The following is a 21,608-nucleotide window of genomic DNA, read 5'->3' on the forward strand; positions in this document are numbered from 1 at the left end:
CCTCTTCCTTTCTCTCTTTCTTTTTCTCTCTCTTTCTCTCTCTTTCTCTTCCTCTTCCTTTCTCTCTTTCTCTTTCTCTCTCTTTCTCTTTCTCTCTCTTTCTCTCCCTCTGTTTCTCTCAGGAATAGGTTCAGAATGGTGAAATGGCCAACTGTACACTTTGCATTGACAATAACTGTGCAGGACATTATTAAGAGGGACTTCTTTATGGATAATGCTTTTATAATTGTTTTAGTATTTGTATTCAACATTATAGTGATGTGTATGGTATGTAACCATCTACAACAAATCTCTGTTGAATCTCTGAAGCAAATTTGTATTGAGATATTTTGACAAATATTTTTAGCCAAAGATACCAAGACATATTTTGAACACAGCAATCATTAGTCATTGCAGGAACACGTTTGTTCCACAGAGGGCATTCTAACTATTAACAACCATGGTGGACTTCCATGTGTTTATAATTTTACCTATTGTGGGTGTTTTTGGTGTGCTTTGTGGTTGCTGTAATTCTTACAATCTGTCACGGACTTGGACATGGTGTGAGTTATAGGAAACGTTTTGCAGTAAAGTTTACTGTGTGTTACTTCTGAGCCTGAATGTATTGCCACAGAGTAACAGTCATTTATTGATTAGACTTTATATTCTTAACCATCAGCTCATCTTACATTTTTGATAGTCCTGTTATGAGTTCAACCATGTCTTCCCTAGGACCATGAATTGAGCATTGGGGTTGGTTGTTATGCATGTGGCTGCCAAGTGTGCGTGTGCACACCTGTCTCTGTGTGTGTGTGTGTGTGTGTGTGTGTGCGTGCGTGTGTGCGTGCGTGCGTGCGTTCGTTCGTTCACTGGGGCACTAGCCCCTGTAAGTTAGTTGCTGCACTTACAAAGGAAATGTGTGTTTCCTTGGGAGTAAATGGGAGATGGTGTGTGTGTGCCGTCACTATCCTTCCATCTGACCATGTCGTTAAACAAACACACATAGAAACACACACCTACAACAATGGCTGCCCCTGCCCACTACCATAACTTATCGGTACTCAGACATCTGACACTGACGTAGTTTTCTGACATTCTAAATGAATGCTGCTGGTGATTGTGTTGAATGACGTATTTTCCTACAAACTGTATGTACATGTTATTTTTGTAAGCATGACTATTTTTAAACGGAGAAGCCTCTGAGCTACAAAAACCAAATAAATATCTGAATTTAAATCAGAAGTGTGTATTGTGGGAGCATGTGAGTTGGGCTGTCAACATACATCCATTAGCCAAGAGAACATCCCACTTCTGATCTAGGATGGACAGTTAGGCTTTTCTTTACAACAAGGTGAGTGAGTGTGTTTTACATCTGTGTGGAAGACAGATGTACTCACACAAACACATCTAAATAGGCTGCTCACCTCTTTCCATAATCTCCTTACTCCTTACGCCTTACTGAGGCAGATTGAATGGGAGGAAGTGGCTCTAACTTCCCCAGGAAAGAGGGAGAGGAAACGGACGGGTTTGGACTGCTCAGTCAGGCTGGGCATACAACTACAAGACTAATGACTGAAGAGAGCTGGCTGGGGAGAAAGACAGATAGAGGCAGGGAGAGAGAAACATAAAGAGAAAGACTGCCTTCCATTGGCCTACAAGACCACAGAGCTGGACTAGGGAAAATACAGTTAGAACGAGAGAGTGGCGGGAGACAGACAGATTGAGGGAGCGAGAGAGAAACATAATTGATAAAGAGAGAGAAGACTTCATTTTCCATTGTCCTCTTCTGGACTTGAGAAGAAAGTGACCGAAAGAGAAGAAAAGGAGAAAGGGATTTTCCTGTGAGTTGGACACGTTCTGAGACCTATTGTGGGCTGGTACCTGGTTGTGGGGTGGACATGGGCCAGTTTCTGACGGGTCTAGGACTACTGCTCTGCTGTTCCCTCTCCTCCCCTCAGAGACTGGCTCCCTCAGGGAGAAACGTCTGCCAGGACCCCAGGTGATGACTACATTACACTCTCACACTTTATTTTTCTCACTTTCGTTTTCTGCCTTTTCTATCCTTGCTTTATGAAACATTTTTGTAATCTTCCATTATTTCATGAAAAAAAACACAGTATCAAGTCCCATCAAGAAACTTCGTACTATGCTTTACAGTATGTATTTAGTTTACCCTTTTCAAACAGGAATCCTTCCACTCTTGTCTGCTGCACTGGATGGAGACAACAGAGAGAGGAGTGTACTTTACGTGAGTATCATTTAGGGGAGAGGAGTGTACTTTACATGAGTATCAGTTTAGGGGAGAGGAGTGTACTTGACGTGAGTATCATTTAGGGGAGAGGAGTGTACTTTACATGAGTATCAGTTTAGGGGAGAGGAGTGTACGTTACGTGAGTATCATTTTAGGGGAGAGGAGTGTACTTTACATGAGTATCAGTTTAGGGGAGAGGAGTGTACTTGACGTGAGCATCATTTTAGGGGAGAGGAGTGTACTTGATGTGAGTATCAGTTTAGGGGAGAGGAGTGTACTTGACGTGAGTATCATTTTAGGGGAGAGGAGTGTACTTTACGTGAGTATCATTTTAGGGGAGAGGAGTGTACTTGACGTGAGTATCAGTTTAGGGGAGAGGAGTGTACTTTACATGAGTATTAGTTTAGGGGAGAGGAGTGTACTTGACGTGAGTATCAGTTTAGGGGAGAGGAGTGTACTTTACATGAGTATTAGTTTAGGGGAGAGGAGTGTACTTGACGTGAGTATCATTTTAGGGGAGAGGAGTGTACTTGATGTGAGTATCAGTTTAGGGGAGAGGAGTGTACTTGATGTGAGTATCAGTTTAGGGGAGAGGAGTGTACTTGACGTGAGTATCATTTTAGGGGAGAGGAGTGTACTTGATGTGAGTATCAGTTTAGGGGAGAGGAGTGTACTTGACGTGAGTATCATTTTAGGGGAGAGGAGTGTACTTTACGTGAGTATCATTTTAGGGGAGAGGAGTGTACTTTACATGAGTATCAGTTTAGGGGAGAGGAGTGTACTTGACGTGAGTATCAGTTTAGGGGAGAGGAGTGTACTTGATGTGAGTATCAGTTTAGGGGAGAGGAGTGTACTTGATGTGAGTATCAGTTTAGGGGAGAGGAGTGTACTTGACGTGAGTATCATTTTAGGGGAGAGGAGTGTACTTGATGTGAGTATCAGTTTAGGGGAGAGGAGTGTACTTGATGTGAGTATAAGTTTAGGGAGAGGAGTGTACTTGATGTGAGTATCAGTTTAGGGGAGAGGAGTGTACTTGACGTGAGTATCAGTTTAGGGGAGAGGAGTGTACTTGACGTGAGTATCATTTAGGGGAGAGGAGTGTACTTGATGTGAGTATCAGTTTAGGGGAGAGGAGTGTACTTGACGTGAGTATCATTTAGGGGAGAGGAGTGTACTTGACGTGAGTATCAGTTTAGGGGAGAGGAGTGTACTTGACGTGAGTATCATTTTAGGGGAGAGGAGTGTACTTGACGTGAGTATCAGTTTAGGGGAGAGGAGTGTACTTGACGTGAGTATCATTTTAGGGGAGAGGAGTGTACTTGACGTGAGTATCATTTTAGGGGAGAGGAGTGTACTTGATGTGAGTATCAGTTTAGGGGAGAGGAGTGTACTTGACGTGAGTATCATTTAGGGGAGAGGAGTGTACTTGACGTGAGTATCAGTTTAGGGGAGAGGAGTGTACTTGACGTGAGTATCATTTTAGGGGAGAGGAGTGTACTTTACATGAGTATCAGTTTAGGGGAGAGGAGTGTACTTGACGTGAGTATCAGTTTAGGGGAGAGGAGTGTACGTTACGTGAGTATCATTTTAGGGGAGAGGAGTGTACTTTACATGAGTATCAGTTTAGGGGAGAGGAGTGTACTTGACGTGAGCATCATTTTAGGGGAGAGGAGTGTACTTGATGTGAGTATCAGTTTAGGGGAGAGGAGTGTACTTGACGTGAGTATCATTTTAGGGGAGAGGAGTGTACTTTACGTGAGTATCATTTTAGGGGAGAGGAGTGTACTTGACGTGAGTATCAGTTTAGGGGAGAGGAGTGTACTTTACATGAGTATTAGTTTAGGGGAGAGGAGTGTACTTGACGTGAGTATCAGTTTAGGGGAGAGGAGTGTACTTTACATGAGTATTAGTTTAGGGGAGAGGAGTGTACTTGACGTGAGTATCATTTTAGGGGAGAGGAGTGTACTTGATGTGAGTATCAGTTTAGGGGAGAGGAGTGTACTTGATGTGAGTATCAGTTTAGGGGAGAGGAGTGTACTTGACGTGAGTATCATTTTAGGGGAGAGGAGTGTACTTGATGTGAGTATCAGTTTAGGGGAGAGGAGTGTACTTGACGTGAGTATCATTTTAGGGGAGAGGAGTGTACTTTACGTGAGTATCATTTTAGGGGAGAGGAGTGTACTTTACATGAGTATCAGTTTAGGGGAGAGGAGTGTACTTGACGTGAGTATCAGTTTAGGGGAGAGGAGTGTACTTGATGTGAGTATCAGTTTAGGGGAGAGGAGTGTACTTGATGTGAGTATCAGTTTAGGGGAGAGGAGTGTACTTGACGTGAGTATCATTTTAGGGGAGAGGAGTGTACTTGATGTGAGTATCAGTTTAGGGGAGAGGAGTGTACTTGATGTGAGTATAAGTTTAGGGGAGAGGAGTGTACTTGATGTGAGTATCAGTTTAGGGGAGAGGAGTGTACTTGACGTGAGTATCAGTTTAGGGGAGAGGAGTGTACTTGACGTGAGTATCATTTAGGGGAGAGGAGTGTACTTGATGTGAGTATCAGTTTAGGGGAGAGGAGTGTACTTGACGTGAGTATCATTTAGGGGAGAGGAGTGTACTTGACGTGAGTATCAGTTTAGGGGAGAGGAGTGTACTTGACGTGAGTATCATTTTAGGGGAGAGGAGTGTACTTGACGTGAGTATCATTTTAGGGGAGAGGAGTGTACTTGATGTGAGTATCAGTTTAGGGGAGAGGAGTGTACTTGACGTGAGTATCATTTAGGGGAGAGGAGTGTACTTGACGTGAGTATCAGTTTAGGGGAGAGGAGTGTACTTGACGTGAGTATCATTTTAGGGGAGAGGAGTGTACTTTACATGAGTATCAGTTTAGGGGAGAGGAGTGTACTTGACGTGAGTATCAGTTTAGGGGAGAGGAGTGTACTTGACGTGAGTATCAGTTTAGGGGAGAGGAGTGTACTTGACGTGAGTATCAGTTTGGGGGAGAGGAGTGTACTTGACGTGAGTATCATTTTAGGGGAGAGGAGTGTACTTGATGTGAGTATCAGTTTAGGGGAGAGGAGTGTACTTGACGTGAGTATCATTTAGGGGAGAGGAGTGTACTTGACGTGAGTATCATTTAGGGGAGAGGAGTGTACTTGACGTGAGTATCATTTAGGGGAGAGGAGTGTACTTGATGTGAGTATCAGTTTAGGGGAGAGGAGTGTACTTGACGTGAGTATCATTTTAGGGGAGAGGAGTGTACTTGATGTGAGTATCAGTTTAGGGGAGAGGAGTGTACTTGACGTGAGTATCATTTAGGGGAGAGGAGTGTACTTGATGTGAGTATCAGTTTAGGGGAGAGGAGTGTACTTGATGTGAGTATCAGTTTAGGGGAGAGGAGTGTACTTTACGTGAGTATCATTTTAGGGGAGAGGAGTGTACTTGACGTGAGTATCAGTTTAGGGGAGAGGAGTGTACTTGACGTGAGTATCATTTTAGGGGAGAGGAGTGTACTTGACGTGAGTATCAGTTTAGGGGAGAGGAGTGTACTTGACGTGAGTATCATTTTAGGGGAGAGGAGTGTACTTGATGTGAGTATCAGTTTAGGGGAGAGGAGTGTACTTGACGTGAGTATCATTTAGGGGAGAGGAGTGTACTTGACGTGAGTATCAGTTTAGGGGAGAGGAGTGTACTTGATGTGAGTATCAGTTTAGGGGAGAGGAGTGTACTTTACATGAGTATCATTTTAGGGGAGAGGAGTGTACTTGACGTGAGTATCAGTTTAGGGGAGAGGAGTGTACTTGACGTGAGTATCATTTTAGGGGAGAGGAGTGTACTTGACGTGAGTATCAGTTTAGGGGAGAGGAGTGTACTTGACGTGAGTATCATTTTAGGGGAGAGGAGTGTACTTGATGTGAGTATCAGTTTAGGGGAGAGGAGTGTACTTGATGTGAGTATCATTTAGGGGAGAGGAGTGTACTTGACGTGTGTATCATTTAGGGGAGAGGAGTATACTTGATGTGAGTATCAGTTTAGGGGAGAGGAGTGTACTTGACGTGAGTATCATTTAGGGGAGAGGAGTGTACTTGACGTGAGTATCATTTAGGGGAGAGGAGTGTACTTGACGTGAGTATCATTTAGGGGAGAGGAGTGTACTTGACATGAGTGTCAGTTTAGGGGAGAGGAGTGTACTTGACGTGAGTATCATTTTAGGGGAGAGGAGTGTACTTGATGTGAGTATCAGTTTAGGGGAGAGGAGTGTACTTGACGTGAGTATCATTTTAGGGGAGAGTAGTGTACTTGACGTGTGTATCATTTAGGGGAGAGGAGTGTACTTGATGTGAGTATCAGTTTAGGGGAGAGGAGTGTACTTGACGTGAGTATCATTTAGGGGAGAGGAGTGTACTTGACGTGAGTATCATTTAGGGGAGAGGAGTGTACTTGACGTGAGTATCATTTAGGGGAGAGGAGTGTACTTGACGTGAGTAACAGTTTAGGGGAGAGGAGTGTACTTGATGTGAGTATCATTTTAGGGGAGAGGAGTGTACTTGATGTGAGTATCAGTTTAGGGGAGAGGAGTGTACTTGATGTGAGTATCAGTTTAGGGAAAGGAGTGTACTTGATGTGAGTATCATTTTAGGGGAGAGGAGTGTACTTGATGTGAGTATCAGTTTAGGGGAGAGGAGTGTACTTGACGTGAGTATCAGTTTAGGGGAGAGGAGTGTACTTTACATGAGTATCAGTTTAGGGGAGAGGAGTGTACTTGACGTGAGTATCATTTTAGGGGACAGGAGTGTACTTGACGTGAGTATCAGTTTAGGGGAGAGGAGTGTACTTGATGTGAGTATCAGTTTAGGGGAGAGGTGTGTACTTTACGTGAGTATCATTTTAGGGGAGAGGAGTGTACTTTACGTGAGTATCATTTTAGGGGAGAGGAGTGTACTTTACATGAGTATCAGTTTAGGGGAGAGGAGTGTACTTGACGTGAGTATCAGTTTAGGGGAGAGGAGTGTACTTGACGTGAGTATCAGTTTAGGGGAGAGGAGTGTACTTGACGTGAGTATCAGTTTGGGGGAGAGGAGTGTACTTGACGTGAGTATCATTTTAGGGGAGAGGAGTGTACTTGATGTGAGTATCAGTTTAGGGGAGAGGAGTGTACTTGACGTGAGTATCATTTAGGGGAGAGGAGTGTACTTGACGTGTGTATCATTTAGGGGAGAGGAGTGTACTTGATGTGAGTATCAGTTTAGGGGAGAGGTGTGTACTTGACGTGAGTATCATTTAGGGGAGAGGAGTGTACTTGACGTGAGTATCATTTAGGGGAGAGGAGTGTACTTGACGTGAGTATCATTTAGGGGAGAGGAGTGTACTTGATGTGAGTATCAGTTTAGGGGAGAGGAGTGTACTTGACGTGAGTATCATTTTAGGGGAGAGGAGTGTACTTGATGTGAGTATCAGTTTAGGGGAGAGGAGTGTACTTGACGTGAGTATCATTTAGGGGAGAGGAGTGTACTTGATGTGAGTATCAGTTTAGGGGAGAGGAGTGTACTTGACGTGAGTATCAGTTTAGGGGAGAGGAGTGTACTTGACGTGAGTATCAGTTTAGGGGAGAGGAGTGTACTTGACGTGAGTATCAGTTTAGGGGAGAGGAGTGTACTTGATGTGAGTATCAGTTTAGGGGAGAGGAGTGTACTTGATGTGAGTATCAGTTTAGGGGAGAGGAGTGTACTTGACGTGAGTATCATTTTAGGGGAGAGGAGTGTACTTGATGTGAGTATCAGTTTAGGGGAGAGGAGTGTACTTGACGTGAGTATCAGTTTAGGGGAGAGGAGTGTACTTGACGTGAGTATCAGTTTAGGGGAGAGGAGTGTACATGACATGAGTATCAGCTGACAGTAAATTGTGTAAAACCATCCAGAGCACATAAGAACAGGCTTTTTGTCTTGTTTAGGTAGTATTGTATAATTCAGCACTGTGTCTGTTGTTTATGACTCCAGCTGTGTGTGATGGTGAGCAGGCCTGCCAGCAGGATGAGGTGTGTGTATACCCGGGTGTCTGTCGCTGTCGGCCTGGCTACTATGGAGCCCACTGCAAGACACGTAAGTCAAATCAACTCTGACGTTTAAGTTACATAGGCTGTGTCACTAAAAAATATATTTATTACACAACAAGAGTCAATATAGCAACTTTGGCAGTGCTTTACATTGCAGGAATAAAAGGGTAAGAACATTGTAATTAAGTGGAAACTACTGAAGTATTACAGCCTGTCTCCCTCTTCAGGCTGCCCTCCAGAGTTCTGGGCACCGGACTGCCGTGAGCTGTGCAAGTGCCACCCTCACGGGCGCTGTGACCCAATCACGGGCAAGTGTACGTGCCTCTCCAACCGCTGGGGGCCACTCTGCCAGAACACCTGCAAATGTGGCCGTCATGGACACTGCCACCCCGTACACGGCAACTGCACCTGCGACGAGGGCTGGTGGACACCCACCTGTGCCAAACAGTGCCAGTGCTACCCAGGCACCTCCACCTGCGACCCACTGACCGGCAGGTGAGAGAGAATGGGTTTATTTACAATGGGAGGCATTAGTTAGCTAAAAGCTTAATTACTTGATACAATTTAGCCTGTAATTTAATAATTAAAAGGACAGTGTACACACATATTTTTTAACACAATAGCTACAACAAAATAGAAATATATGTTTTCTTAAAAAAACGTTTGTTGGCAGGTGTCAGTGTGCCCCGGGTTACTGGGGTCAGAAGTGCAGCCTTCAGTGTAGCTGCTACATATCATCCTGCCAACAGAAGACGGGGGCGTGCGAGTGCCAGAACGGGTGGTGGGGTCCGACGTGTGACCGCCGCTGTAACTGTGACCTGGAGCACAGCGAGTGTAATGCCGTCAGCGGGGAGTGTGTATGTCAGCCTGGGTACAAGGGAGCCTTCTGTAACGAACCATGTGGACCTGGGGAGTATGGCAGTGGCTGTAAACTGAGGTAAGAGAGTGTTTTTGGATATTGTACTGATGTTTTTATGGTACAGCCTTGTCAATTTTGCTGTGGATGTCTCTCTCTCCCCTCCTATGTAGCTGTGGCCACTGTGAAGGAGGCCAGTCGTGCTCTGTGGTTGATGGTGTCTGTACGGCCTGTGAGCCTGGGTGGAATGGCACACACTGTGACCGGCTGTGCCCGCATGGTTACCATGGAAACCACTGCCAGGAGGCGTGCCCACGCTGCAGGAATGGTGAACCATGTGACCCCAGGACGGGGGCGTGTTCACGATGTGACCCAGGATGGACCGAACCCAGGTGTGTGTGTGTGTTTGATGGCTAACTACCAGTGAAACGTATCTGAGAGTTTTTACAGTGATTCCACTTCCCAGACATGCATGTGTCAATGATACTGAAAAGGTTCAGTGTTTTCTTCTAGTGCTGATAGTTTTGTTGTCTCTCTGTTATCTGGGCCACTCTGTATGTCTGCAGGTGTGACGAGCCGTGCTCTAACAGGACATTCGGGGACGCCTGCCGCTCCCTGTGCAGCCCCTGTTTCCATGGCCACTGTGATCACGTGACAGGAAGTTGTGTCTGTGGGCCTGGGTTCCAGGGACGGAGGTGAGAGTACTGAGAAAGCAGACATAGGTTCTGTTCGAATACTCTTAAAATGCATCCTTCCTTACCGTCTTCCTTGAAGTGATGTGAAACAATGCTTCAAATAACTACCTTTCTCCAATCCAATAATGTCTGATTTAGACATCTTGCTGGGATTGTGTATCTTGCTGTCACTAACAGGTTTCTCTCTGTTGTGTCCCCAGTTGTAACATCACCTGTCCAGATCAGCTGTATGGCTTTAACTGTTCCTCTGTCTGTGACTGTGGAGAGGGAACTTCCTGTCACCCAGCAACGGGGGCGTGTCCATACAGTATGTACTCCTCCTATTGGATACAGCGCTAGTTGGTGGATAATGTGTAGCTAATGAATAGTAATAGTAGATGGGCCTATGGATTAAAATATTAGTTTTTTCTCAAGAAGGAATATGTGAGGTTGAATCACATTTTTTTGTGTGTGGGTGTGTGTGTGGTGTCAGGTGGTCACAGGGCTCTGATCACTGGTCTCCTGGTCCCTCTGCTCTTGGTGCTGTTGGGTCTGGTCTGCTGCTGCTGCTGCTGCTGTGGAGGACCTACTGACGGCAAAGACAGGTGTGTGTGTGTATATAATTCTGATGACAAAGACAGGTGTGTATGTGTTCCTCTGACCTCTGACCTTGCTCTGGTCCTACAGGGTAGCAGTGGGTGACGGTGGTACCTCTGTCCGTATGAAGCATCATGTGTTTAACGTCCTGGCCAACGTGAGCTCTGCTGTACCCTGTATCTCTGTCTGGTCCTCTGGGCTACCCAGAGTCACAGGTCAGTACAATATCACACTAGAGATCATGTCATATGTCTGTATGTATGTAAGGAAGAAACTCCAGTACTTAGATGCTCTGAAATTTTCTATCCATGCGCTTGGAAAAGGGACTGGTGTCCATACTATACGCATTACAATATTATGACAATAATAAAAATAATAAATGCTTCTCTCTCCAGTGTCACACCATGACCCTGAGCTGACGTTCAACCACAGCTTCATAGAGCCTCCCTCCTCAGGCTGGGTGACGGAGGGATCCTTTTTCGACAGTGATGAGGAGACCGGAGAGGTGCTCTACTGTGTCCCCCCCAGAGAAGGTAATCAGTGTGTGTGTGTGTGTGTGTGTGTGTGTGTGTGTGTGTGTGTGTGTGTGTGTGTGTGTGTGTGAGTATGTGTGTGTGAGTGTGTGCGTATGTGTGTGTGTGTGTGTGTGTGTGTGTGTGTGTGTGTGTGTGTGTGTGTGTGTGTGTGTGTGTGTGTGTGTTCAACCCTTTGTGTTTTGATTGACTCCATTTTTTCTCTCTCTCCCTGTCACTCCATTCCCCCGCTCTTCCTCCCTCAGACATCCCTGCAGTTGCAGGCGGTGAGTTCCAGGAGTTCCAGCACGAGATGAGTTCTAAGTGTAACATGTTCCCCGACCCCTCTGCCTTCAGTATTAGTGCAGAAGACATGTCCCTCCCCTTTGGCATCCCCCGCACCTCCAGCAACGCCAAGTCCAAATGCCCCTCCGTCTCCTTTGCCGAAGGCACCAGGTAACACCAGGTCGTAGTCATCTTGATGAGGACATTGGGCACTACACACACCACACCACACTACGCAGCACTTCAATTCTCTTTTTGTGATTGTTTTTAATGTTGAGTGAATGTCAAAAAAATTACCCTTGTGGATTAATAAAGTACAATCTCATCTCATCCGAGGTTCAGTCCCAAGGAGCGCAGAGGCTCTGCCCAAGATTTGACACCCGGGGCCCCCCGCACCAAACACAAGTCCCCCTGGGGGGTCCTGATGCTGTCAGCCCTCCAGGCCCAGGGAGGGAATGCCTCAGAGGGGGAAGAGACGGAGGGGGGGGTGGATGGGTGTGGAGGTGAGACTGGACCATTGGAAGACCCAGAATCAAGTGGTGAAGCAGAGGACCCCGATGTGGACAGGTGGACAGCTACCCCGACCCGAGCCATGTCTACCCTGCAGGTGCCTGGAGCAGTGGTAGGACGCACCATATCCAACGCTGCTGTTCCCAGAAAGGGAGGGCAAACACCAGGGTCCACATCCGATGGCCAGCAGGCAGAGATGGACAAAGTGACCACAGTGTATGTGACAGTGGGGAAGGCGGGGGTGGGGAGGCCCCTGTCTAAACTAGAGCTCCCCAGCTTGGAGGGCCCAGTACAGGCCATGCTACGCAGGCTAGGCAGCCTCCAGAGACACAAAGACCAGGAGGTGGGAACTAAGCCCAAGGGGAAGAGCCCGGGGGCGGAGGGGATCACCAAGCCCCCCAGGAGGAAGCTGGGGACTAGGGCCAGTGTGTGGGAGCAGGGGGTGGAGGGTGCTGTAGGGGAAGGCGTATCTATGAGAAAACCCAGTAGGAGGAAACAGCACGCGCACCATAGCTCCCCTGCTGTCATGGGAAACACTGACGCTGGCACTAACACTCAACCCCCACCAGAGGACACCCCTGCCACCGTTACGCCCACGAGGCCCCTGTCCTCCATTTTGAAAAGCGTGCCAGAGTTCGCTGGGTCAGAGGTTAGGGGTGAAAGGTCAGGGGTAAGGCGAGAGAACGGCGACCCTGGGATGCAGACTGATAGTGGATATCGAACAATCGGGCCAGCTGGATTTGTAATGGACGCTGTTAGTCTGAGTGAAGTCATCGCCAATGAAGGAGTGGTGGCTGGTGTGGACGATGGACTTAACCTTTATGAGAACGTGATGATTATGCATTCCTAATTTCAGATGCACTGACTGTGGTGCTCTGTCTCTTCTCACAATTGAGTGTGTAGTTCGACTACTAATGAATGAGGAATTTGGAAACTAGCCTACTGTACTGAGTTAACAGTCGAGTCTGACAAACTAGCAATCTTTACAATATTGAGTATACAATTTTATGAATTACAATATGTATATGATGGTTCTGTACGATATGTACTGTATGTATATTACACAACAATAGGATCATGTTGAAATCACTTTCCCAAAAAGTTATTGACACTGTAACTGCCATGTGTGAAACAACTATGCAAATGAAAACCAAAAAATGCTCCTGTGCACTTTGTTCACTTTGACTTGTCTGTCATCACTGGGATAACATTGCTCTGTGGTGCTTGAACCATTTACACTGGCAGCACCAACCCTTCCCAAACCATCACCTGTCTGTGATATGTATTATTCACTGGAACACTGAGGCTGTGTCCCAAATGGCACCCTATTCCTTTTATAGTGGCCATGGTCAAAAGTAGTGCACTATAAAGGAAACAGGGTGCCATTTGGGATGCGCACTGAGTGAAACAAAACAAGTGATGAAACCTGCCATGCATCTGATGTATTGTGGTGTCTGTCAGCTGCATTCCCAATATTGTAGGGTTGAGAGCATTTTGGTTGTATTGGGATTTACATATAAAAGAAAATAAGCCACCATAGACATATCTGTAGAGACTATATTCATCTCTATGGTGACCACTCCCCTTCTGCTTGTACAGGATTTAAGGAGGGGTTGACAGACAGGGTTAGAATGGACGATTGATGACTTGATCTTCTTTAATCTAATTCCTGAATGTTTCCAAAAATCAGCAGTGAATCAACAAGTCCAGACCATGTACGCTGTGGAATTGAGTTGTAATGTAAAAGAATGCAGCACGGTGTCTTATTGGAACAGATATGCCCCGTCTACCTGGCATAGTCTACTATCAGGCTAGCATAGTCTATGTACTATCTGTAGGTTTTGCCAAGCCTGTGCCCTCTTGATCACTGTTAAGCTTGCCTCCCACATAGCATGTCCTTCTATGCAGCCAAAAACAGTTTCATCATATTCCACTGAAAGCGCTAGTCAGGAAATGGAGACCTGGTGGTCTAGAGTTGTGTTTGTTGATGTCTTTGTAGCCTGTCATTCACAAGGTGTTCGTAGTGTTTCTGTATCACACTATCAATCCCACCTTTAAAGAATCCTCTTGTAAACTGGGTCAGATATTAGAGAGGGGAGATAACCCACATGTAAAATTATTACAGTTTACAATAGAATTCAGTAGTATACTGTAGAATACTATACTACACACTGTGAAAGCCTCCACTTCTATGTCAAAGATATTAAAACAAAAACACTATAGTAAATACAACAATAATGTCCGCAAAAACACTACAGTAATTACTACAGTATACTACAGTCTGCAAAAACACTACAGTAAATACTACTGTATACTACAATCCTCAAAAATACTACATTAATTACTATAGTATATACTACAGTTTTCTTTCACTGCAGTATTTATACTATAGTTAACTGTAAATACTACAGTAATTACTATAGTATTCACTGTAGTGGTTTTGTGGACTTCAGATTGCACACCAACCAACCAGCTGAACTTTGCCCCAAATCATGGGAAACAGAGGGGGTGGGGAACAGAGATGGGTGGGCCTTCATTGATCTCCAATAAGGGGAGCTACAGCGCAAATACTACAAGTCTACTTTGACTGAATTGAGCCTTGGATTAATTTCAATACCCCCAATAACACATGGGTACCCTTTACAGCTAGAACATGTTTAATTATAAAAGTATTACACACAAGTAATACAGGTACAAAGAGAAATGTCCTCATAACAGAACGTTTCTGTGAAGTGATTCTTCTAATTTAGAGGCGAAAGAAACGCACACCTATTTAGGCGAGGCGCTGGCTAGCGGAGTAGAACACTTGAAAAATGAAAGGAGAGCCGCACACTCTAGGAGCTCAGATGCAATACTTTAATAACCTAATATCCAACGCTTCGACAGACAAGCTGTCTTCATCAGGGTATCAGCTTGTCTATCGAAATGTTGGATATGAGGTTATTAAAGTATTGCATCGGAGCTCCTAGAGTGTGCGGCTCTCCTTTCATTTTTCAAGTGATTCTTCTAATTATCCAGCTTTAAATTACTGTCTATTTGAGTCTTTGATGTAAAACATGTTTTGACATACTGCATATGTTTCTTTATCCAGTTGTGAAACTATTTCTTCTCGGCCCCCAGGTGTTTTTCAGGGCAGCCCAGCCAGTACTTGCCAATGGACCTGGGGTAAGGAGGGCTGGCTGGGTCCACTTTCTTGGTCTTCAGATCCACTCTGTAGTATTTATCTGGAAAACGAATACAGAGAATATGTCTGGTGGATTTCGAGTTGTTCTGTGCCCTTAGGGGGTGTGTTTAATGGGAGGTTAAAAAGAAAAAAAGCAATAGGACAATAAAGTATCCTTCCTTACCTCCCTTGAAGAAGTAGACACTCTGCACTGGCTGGCCCTTGTTGACAAACTCCCAGTAGGCCCTCCCCTCAGCGTTGTATCTGGAGTCATAGTTGTATCCATCTCTTCTGTCCTGGTCATCCCTCCTCCTGTCCTGGTCATCCCTCCTCCTATCCTGGTCATCCCTCCTTCTATCCCTGTCTCTGTCTTCATCCCTGGCATCCGTTCGGCGCATGTCCCACAATCCAAACATCCCCTCCATAGCCATCCTCTTTTCCGCCAGCTTCCGACCGAGATCCATACCCTTCTCAGCGAATCGTTTCCCCATATCCATCCCCTTCTCTGCGAACGCCTGCCCCATAGCCATTCCCGTCCCGGCACCCCAGTAAGACTGGCGCCTACTTCTGCGGTGGTCCCACTGCTGTTCCCACTGCTCTCCATATTGTTGCCCTTGTTGTCCATATTGTTGTCCATTTAACTGATCCTGTTGACCATACTGCCCCCTCTGTTGGTTCCATGGCTGGCGCCTCCCGTCGTTGTGGTCCCGTAAAGGGGGTACTGGTAGGAACAGGGGGGGGGGCAGTGGCCTGGGGGTGATGTAGAGTCTCCCTGTCATGACAGCGTCCACTGGGGCCTTGATGCCTATCCAGTCCTTGTTGATGAACCGATGCCCACCATGGTGGTTGGGGACTGAGGGAGTGAGAATGGCAGATGAGATGTAGCATTATATGGTGGGGGCTAGCTTGAAAACTATTCTTGTTTGTTAAGCAACCATTTTCTTAAAGTCAACATTGTGCCATGAATGATTCCTTATATCCTCTTTCTTCACCTCCTCAATACGCATTGGATGAGAAGGTCCACAGGTAAGAGACTTGGATCTTCTTCTCCAATGCGTTTGGAGGAGGAATGGAAAGAGGAAGCGAGGTCACAAGAAAAGATCATTGAGAAAGCGCCACAGCGTCTTACTGCCTCTGAAGAGCATGTTGAAGAGCTCCTCCCAGTTGTTGTGGTAGATGTCAGTGTAGGCTGTGAACAGAGCGGAGGGAGACCCAGCTGCCATCTTGATACACTCCTCATGTGATGGCTGGTGCTTGAACTCATACTGGTAGTACTGGTCACCTGGGAACACAGACAAACAACGGGTCTGTTAACAAAACAGATTATGTGAAAAGAAATACACTGGAAACAGTGAGTTAGTCACTTCATTGTGGCTATATCTTCCATCATTTGAATAAGTTCAGGAGGAGGACTATCATTGAGAGGTATTCTCAAGTTTAAACACAAAAATTAATTCAATCACTTATCAATTAGCAACTGCCTAGTGTATTGTATGTTCTTCATTTAAGATTTGGTGTGACCTTTGAAGAAGTAGACCTTCTCTTTGCTGTGGTGTCCAGGGGCTGCTATGGCGAAGGCTGCGTCCACGTCGTCTGGTATCTTCTCAAAGCCCACGTTGATATCCCTGGGATAGTCCGCCTCCAGCACACCATCATCAAACCGCCAGTACTTGTTACCCTGTTGGAGGATTTGCAATTTGAAAAATCTGTTTGAAATTAATAAATGTAAGTTTGGAATGAATAAATGTAATTTATATCAGTGAAGTTGGCAATGTAACAAATGTATTACATTTACAAAATGTATAATAAATACAGACAGCTAGAGATATAACTTCCATTGCCAACCTTCTACCGTGCTACCAACATTTCATCTTTAATATACGCTCTCTAGCCAGGGTATTCATCCCACCTTGAACATGTATGTCTTGCCCTGGCAGTTGATACGTGTAAAGGCAGCATCTATAGGCCCTCTGATACCCCAGATGTCCTGGATCAGTTTGGGGTAGCCGGGCATCACCGACTTTTCATCCAGCTCAAAGAACCACTCCCCTAGGAAAGGACACAAAACAAACACCTACATAGAGATACAGATAAACAAAACCTCTCCTGGTGTTTTTCTCCCACTCACCGACACCTCTGAAGGTGATGGAGTAAGACCCATGAAGACTCTTACGTCTGAAGGTGACGGAGTAAGACCCATGAAGACCCTTACCTCTGAAGGTGACGGAGTAAGACCCATGAAGACCCTTACCTCTGAAGGTGACGGAGTAAGACCCATGAAGACCCTTACCTCTGAAGGTGACGGAGTAAGACCCATGAAGACCCTTACCTCTGAAGGTGACGGAGTAAGACCCATGAAGACCCTTACCTCTGAAGGTGATGGGGTACGACCCATGAAGACCCTTACCTCTGAAGGTGACGGAGTAAGACCCATGAAGACCCTTACCTCTGAAGGTGACGGGGTACGACCCATGAAGACCCTTACCTCTGAAGGTGACGGGGTACGACCCATGAAGACCCTTACCTCTGAAGGTGACGGAGTAAGACCAATGAAGACCCTTACCTCTGAAGGTGACGGAGTAAGACCCATGAAGACCCTTACCTCTGAAGGTGACGGAGTAAGACCCATGAAGACCCTTACCTCTGAAGGTGACGGAGTAAGACCCATGAAGACCCTTACCTCTGAAGGTGACGGAGTAAGACCCATGAAGACCCTTACCTCTGAAGGTGACGGAGTAAGACCCATGAAGACCCTTACCTCTGAAGGTGACGGAGTAAGACCCATGAAGACCCTTACCTCTGAAGGAGACGGAGTAAGACCCATGAAGACCCTTACCTCTGAAGGTGACGGAGTAAGACCCATGAAGACCCTTACCTCTGAAGGAGACGGAGTAAGACCCATGAAGACCCTTACCTCTGAAGGTGACGGAGTAAGACCCATGAAGACCCTTACCTCTGAAGGTGACGGAGTACGACCCATGAAGACCCTTACCCCTGAAGGTGACGGGCTACGACCCATGAAGACCCTTACCCCTGAAGGTGACGGGGTAAGACCCATGAAGACCATTACCTCTGAAGGCGTAAACAGAGCCGTTCTTGAGCTGCATTAGGGAGTCCCAGGGCCTGCTGCTGCATGGCTCAGCATCTGGGTCTACTACCGGAGCCTTGGTGGTCATCACCACTTCCTCTGTGGTTGTCTGTGGGACTGATGTTGCCTCGGTGGCTATAGCTGTCTCTGGGAGTGGGACTACCGCTGGGAACTGGCCTCTATCCGAGCCTCTACCTGCCTGTGTTGCCGACGGTGCCTTGGTGGCTTTAGCTGCCTCCGGGAGTGGGACTACCCCTGGGACCTGGCCTCTCTGTGGGCCTCGAGCTGCGCCTCTAGCTGGCTCTGTGACTGGGGTTATCTTTGTGGCAATTTTGGCAGGAGTAGGGGTGGTGTTGGGGGTTCTGATGCGTGTGGGCTGACTATGTTGGCCCCCTGAGGTTCTGGATTCCCTGTCTTCAGGTTGGGTCGGGAAGGCGGGTGTTGTAGGGGTAAATGGACCATCATCATCCTCTGCAAATTCAAAGGTGTCCCCACGTGCTGAAGGAAACAGAGGTCACATTAAATTAATAACGCAATGAATTAATAGCAAAATATTATATGAATGTTGAACATATGCAACTCAGTACCATGTTAATCAGTGGTGCATTATTCAATATTTCCTTTAAAGGTTGTTAAAATGGAAATCTGGGACTCTTCTAACAATCAATATACAAACACACACACATATACACTCTTTTTACTTTTCATATGACAGGTGGTCTCGTAGTCTGAGCAGCAGCTCTTGTAGTACCGACACATGCTGTCACACTGGCAATCCTTCTTGGAGTCGAAGCCATTCTCACAGCGGTCCATGCATGACTCTGACACACAAGGACAGCACAGAGAGGAAACTTATAAATTACTTAGAGAACAGCAAAAATGTTTGGGAATACCTCCACCAACTCCAATATATAGTCCCTAACTGAGTTTCCAAATAATATCTTGAAATTCATGAGTTCTCCTTCACCAGTAACAACTCAGTTTAATTTCAACCAAAACATCACCACTACATTTTCAAGTCAATCTAGACTTTATCTTTTTAATGGTATACTTACCCTCTGCAGCAAACACAGTAGCTAGCCCGGCTAGCAGGAGTATCAGCCCGAGCCTCATGCTGTCTGTCTCTCTGGGTCTTTCTGGGTGTGTGACTGAGAGGACCCAGGGGATAGAGAACAGTGTGCTATTAATCAATTACAAATGCAATGCAATGGCTACCAGTGTCATTCACCTCTACAGAATGTTTACTTAAACCTTGTTATCAACCTTGTTTTTGCTGAAGCAATCAGTAAATAAAGAGTTTCACTCAAAAATGCTTTATATTAAATGCTGGTAGTAAGCTTTCATCGTTTAAAGAACTTGTGAAAGAGATTGGTGTTTTTTATCACTATCTAATCATGGCATGGGGTTGTTCAATGACATCTATCCCTTGATGGTTTTATTTCAGTGACAAATAAGCATTTTTTGTTGTTGCAAAACGCTATATATCTGCCTCACTCTCAGAAAAATAAGTAGTACTGCTGGTTTTACATAGTCAAAGTAACAAATAACGACATTTGTAATAAAGAACTGTACAAATTATACATTTGTGACATCAATAATTACTAAATGTTTTTACAAAATGAATCAATACAGTAATATGAGATCTGCAACATTTGCAGTTGACACTTTAGTCATTTAGCAGATGCTCTTATCCAGAGCTGTCACAAAGCCTGGAGTGGTGGGTTCGGAGTCAAGCGCAGAGAGAAGAGGATAATGAGGAAACCGGACTTTATTTCGGCCTCCAATATAACGCCCAAAACAACAGGCGAATAATCAAAAATTCTCCAACCCAACACAGAGCACAAACAGACTGGACCACTACACACAACAACCTCGACTGACAGAAAACAAACCCGCACAAAACAGGTGGGTCTAACAGGTTAAATAGTCCTGAATCAAAACAAAATAAGAGACAGGTGCAACCAATAAGACATAACAAACAGAACAGGAAAAGGGGATCGGTGGCAGCTAGTAGACCGGCAACGACGACCGCCGAGCGCCGCCCGAACAGGCAGGGGAGCCACCTTTGGTGGGAGTCATGACAAGAGCGATTTACACCATTAAGATAGCTAGCCGAGACAATCACATATCATAGTCAAATATACAATATATACGAACATTCCATTCCAGCTAAACAATTCATAATTAGCGTTGAGCAAAAAATAACACAATGTAATACACATCTAAAATCTATGAATCTGAGAACAGTAATATTTTTAACACAAATGAAGGTACCCATAACCAATCAATTCTAATGAAAAAACACAAACGTGAAAAATTGGTGGATATAGCTTTTTGGTAATAAACTTTTCAAAATGAGCGAGAGAGTTTGAGTTCCAATTGTCCAGTTAATCTACTTAGAATAAGTTACCTAAGCCTACAGTACTAGGTAGGTTGCACAAAATCCAAAATCTCACAGTATACATGTCCGAGTGATCAATAGTGTAGACCTAACACTGTTTCTGTTAGTGGCCTTGTTGGTCTGGTTGATAAGAGAATCACTGACACTATGTGTAAATGTTGGAAATTATGTAAATTATAATCATTAAAGGGGCAGTCTGAAATTTGAACAATAAAAAAGCGACTACCCTACCCCGCCAATGTTTCGGTAAACAGCTGAGGGATGGGGCTGGAGAAATGTAACCAATCTAAAATTCATAGTTATCAGAGCTATGAATGCAAGGACTGACCAACCATGCTATAAAAAGTATAGTTTAAACCATGTTTTGAGGCTATACAGTGTTTGTTTAAAATTACAGTTTTTCAAACAAAAGAGTCAAACAAGCTGATATTTTGGGTTGTGATGGGGTCACTCAGTTGAACTAAAACCAAGCTCATGAAGTATTTCTGAATGATATTATTCAAGAATCAATGGCTATACAGTGCCTTCAGAAAGTATTCACAGCCCTTGATTTCTGCAAAATGTTGTTAATACAGCCTGAATTGTTTATCACTGACCAACACACAATGTCCCATAATGTCAAAGTCAAATAATGTTTTTCAACATTTTTACAAATTCATTAAAAATGAAAAGCTGAAATGTCTTGAGTAAACTATTATTCAACCCCTTTGTTATGGCAAACCTTAATACGTTCATGAGTAGAAATGTGCTTAACAAGTTGCATGAACTCATTCTGTGTTCAATAATAGTGTTTAACATTACTTTTGAATGACTACCCCATCTCTGCACCCCACACATACAATTATCTGTAAGGTCCCTCAGTCAAGCAGTCAATTTCAAACATAGATTCAACCACAAAGACCAGGGAGGTTTTCCAATGCCGGGCAAAGAAGGAGACTTATTGATAGATGGGCACAAATAAATCAGACATTGTATATCTCTTTGAGCATGGTGAAGTTATTAATTACACTTTGGATGGTGTATCGATACATCCAGTCACTACAAAGAGTTGCTTACCAAGAAGACAGTGAATGTTCCTGGGTGGCCCGAGTTATAATTTTGACTTAAATCTGCTTGGAAAATTTGAATAATGGGCAAATGTCTCACAATCCAGGTGTGGAAAGCTCTTAGAGACGTACCAAGAAAGACTCACAGCTGTAAACGCTGCCAAAGGTGCTTCTACAAAGTAATGACTCAGAGGGCTGAA

At 45.0% G+C, this 21,608-nt stretch overlaps 2 protein-coding genes across 4 annotated transcripts; one reads left to right on the forward strand and one right to left on the reverse strand.

Moving 5' to 3' along the window:
- Nucleotides 1-1,407: 1,407 nt before the first annotated feature.
- On the forward strand, nt 1,408-12,870 carry LOC135552853 (scavenger receptor class F member 1-like). Of its 3 annotated transcripts, none has more exons than XM_064984763.1 (13): nt 1,408-1,978; nt 2,148-2,227; nt 8,221-8,322; nt 8,504-8,771; nt 8,950-9,213; nt 9,306-9,524; nt 9,699-9,827; nt 10,028-10,134; nt 10,300-10,411; nt 10,494-10,618; nt 10,799-10,936; nt 11,182-11,371; nt 11,537-12,870. In XM_064984763.1, the coding sequence occupies exons 1-13, from the start codon at nt 1,878-1,880 to the stop codon at nt 12,558-12,560; spliced, it is 2,859 nt and encodes a 952-aa protein (XP_064840835.1). In that variant the 5' UTR covers nt 1,408-1,877; the 3' UTR covers nt 12,561-12,870. The 3 variants fall into 3 exon arrangements, with proteins under 3 accessions (XP_064840835.1, XP_064840836.1, XP_064840837.1); XM_064984764.1 differs by having other exon boundaries at nt 1,409-1,978; nt 11,543-12,870; XM_064984765.1 differs by having other exon boundaries at nt 1,409-1,978; nt 2,166-2,227.
- A 556-nt stretch (nt 12,871-13,426) lies between these two features.
- LOC135552857 (vitronectin-like) lies at nt 13,427-19,127 on the reverse strand. Its single transcript, XM_064984767.1, has 8 exons — nt 19,017-19,127; nt 18,663-18,782; nt 17,944-18,459; nt 16,783-16,922; nt 16,395-16,551; nt 16,003-16,155; nt 15,058-15,726; nt 13,427-14,934 (listed from the first exon to the last, which is right to left on the reverse strand). The coding sequence occupies exons 1-8, from the start codon at nt 19,072-19,074 to the stop codon at nt 14,810-14,812; spliced, it is 1,938 nt and encodes a 645-aa protein (XP_064840839.1). The 5' UTR covers nt 19,075-19,127; the 3' UTR covers nt 13,427-14,809.
- Between the last annotated feature and the right edge of the window lie 2,481 nt (nt 19,128-21,608).

The sequence above is a fragment of the Oncorhynchus masou genome, chromosome 13 (assembly GCF_036934945.1).
Source record: "Oncorhynchus masou masou isolate Uvic2021 chromosome 13, UVic_Omas_1.1, whole genome shotgun sequence".
In the NCBI taxonomy this organism is placed as follows: Eukaryota; Metazoa; Chordata; class Actinopteri; order Salmoniformes; family Salmonidae; genus Oncorhynchus; species Oncorhynchus masou.

Coding starts and splice junctions, on each gene's coding strand:
- LOC135552853 (XM_064984763.1), top strand. CDS start 1,878: ATGGGCCAGTTTCTGACGGGTCTAGGACTACTGCTCTGCTGTTCCCTC. Junction 9,525..9,698: donor CCAGGATGGACCGAACCCAG/GTGTGTGTGTGT, acceptor GTATGTCTGCAG/GTGTGACGAGCCGTGCTCTA. Junction 11,372..11,536: donor TCCTTTGCCGAAGGCACCAG/GTAACACCAGGT, acceptor ATCTCATCCGAG/GTTCAGTCCCAAGGAGCGCA.
- LOC135552857 (XM_064984767.1), bottom strand. CDS start 19,074: ATGAGGCTCGGGCTGATACTCCTGCTAGCCGGGCTAGCTACTGTGTTT. Junction 18,460..18,662: donor GACCACCTGTCATATGAAAA/GTAAAAAGAGTG, acceptor TGTTTCCTTCAG/CACGTGGGGACACCTTTGAA. Junction 14,935..15,057: donor TGTCTACTTCTTCAAGGGAG/GTAAGGAAGGAT, acceptor TTCGTTTTCCAG/ATAAATACTACAGAGTGGAT.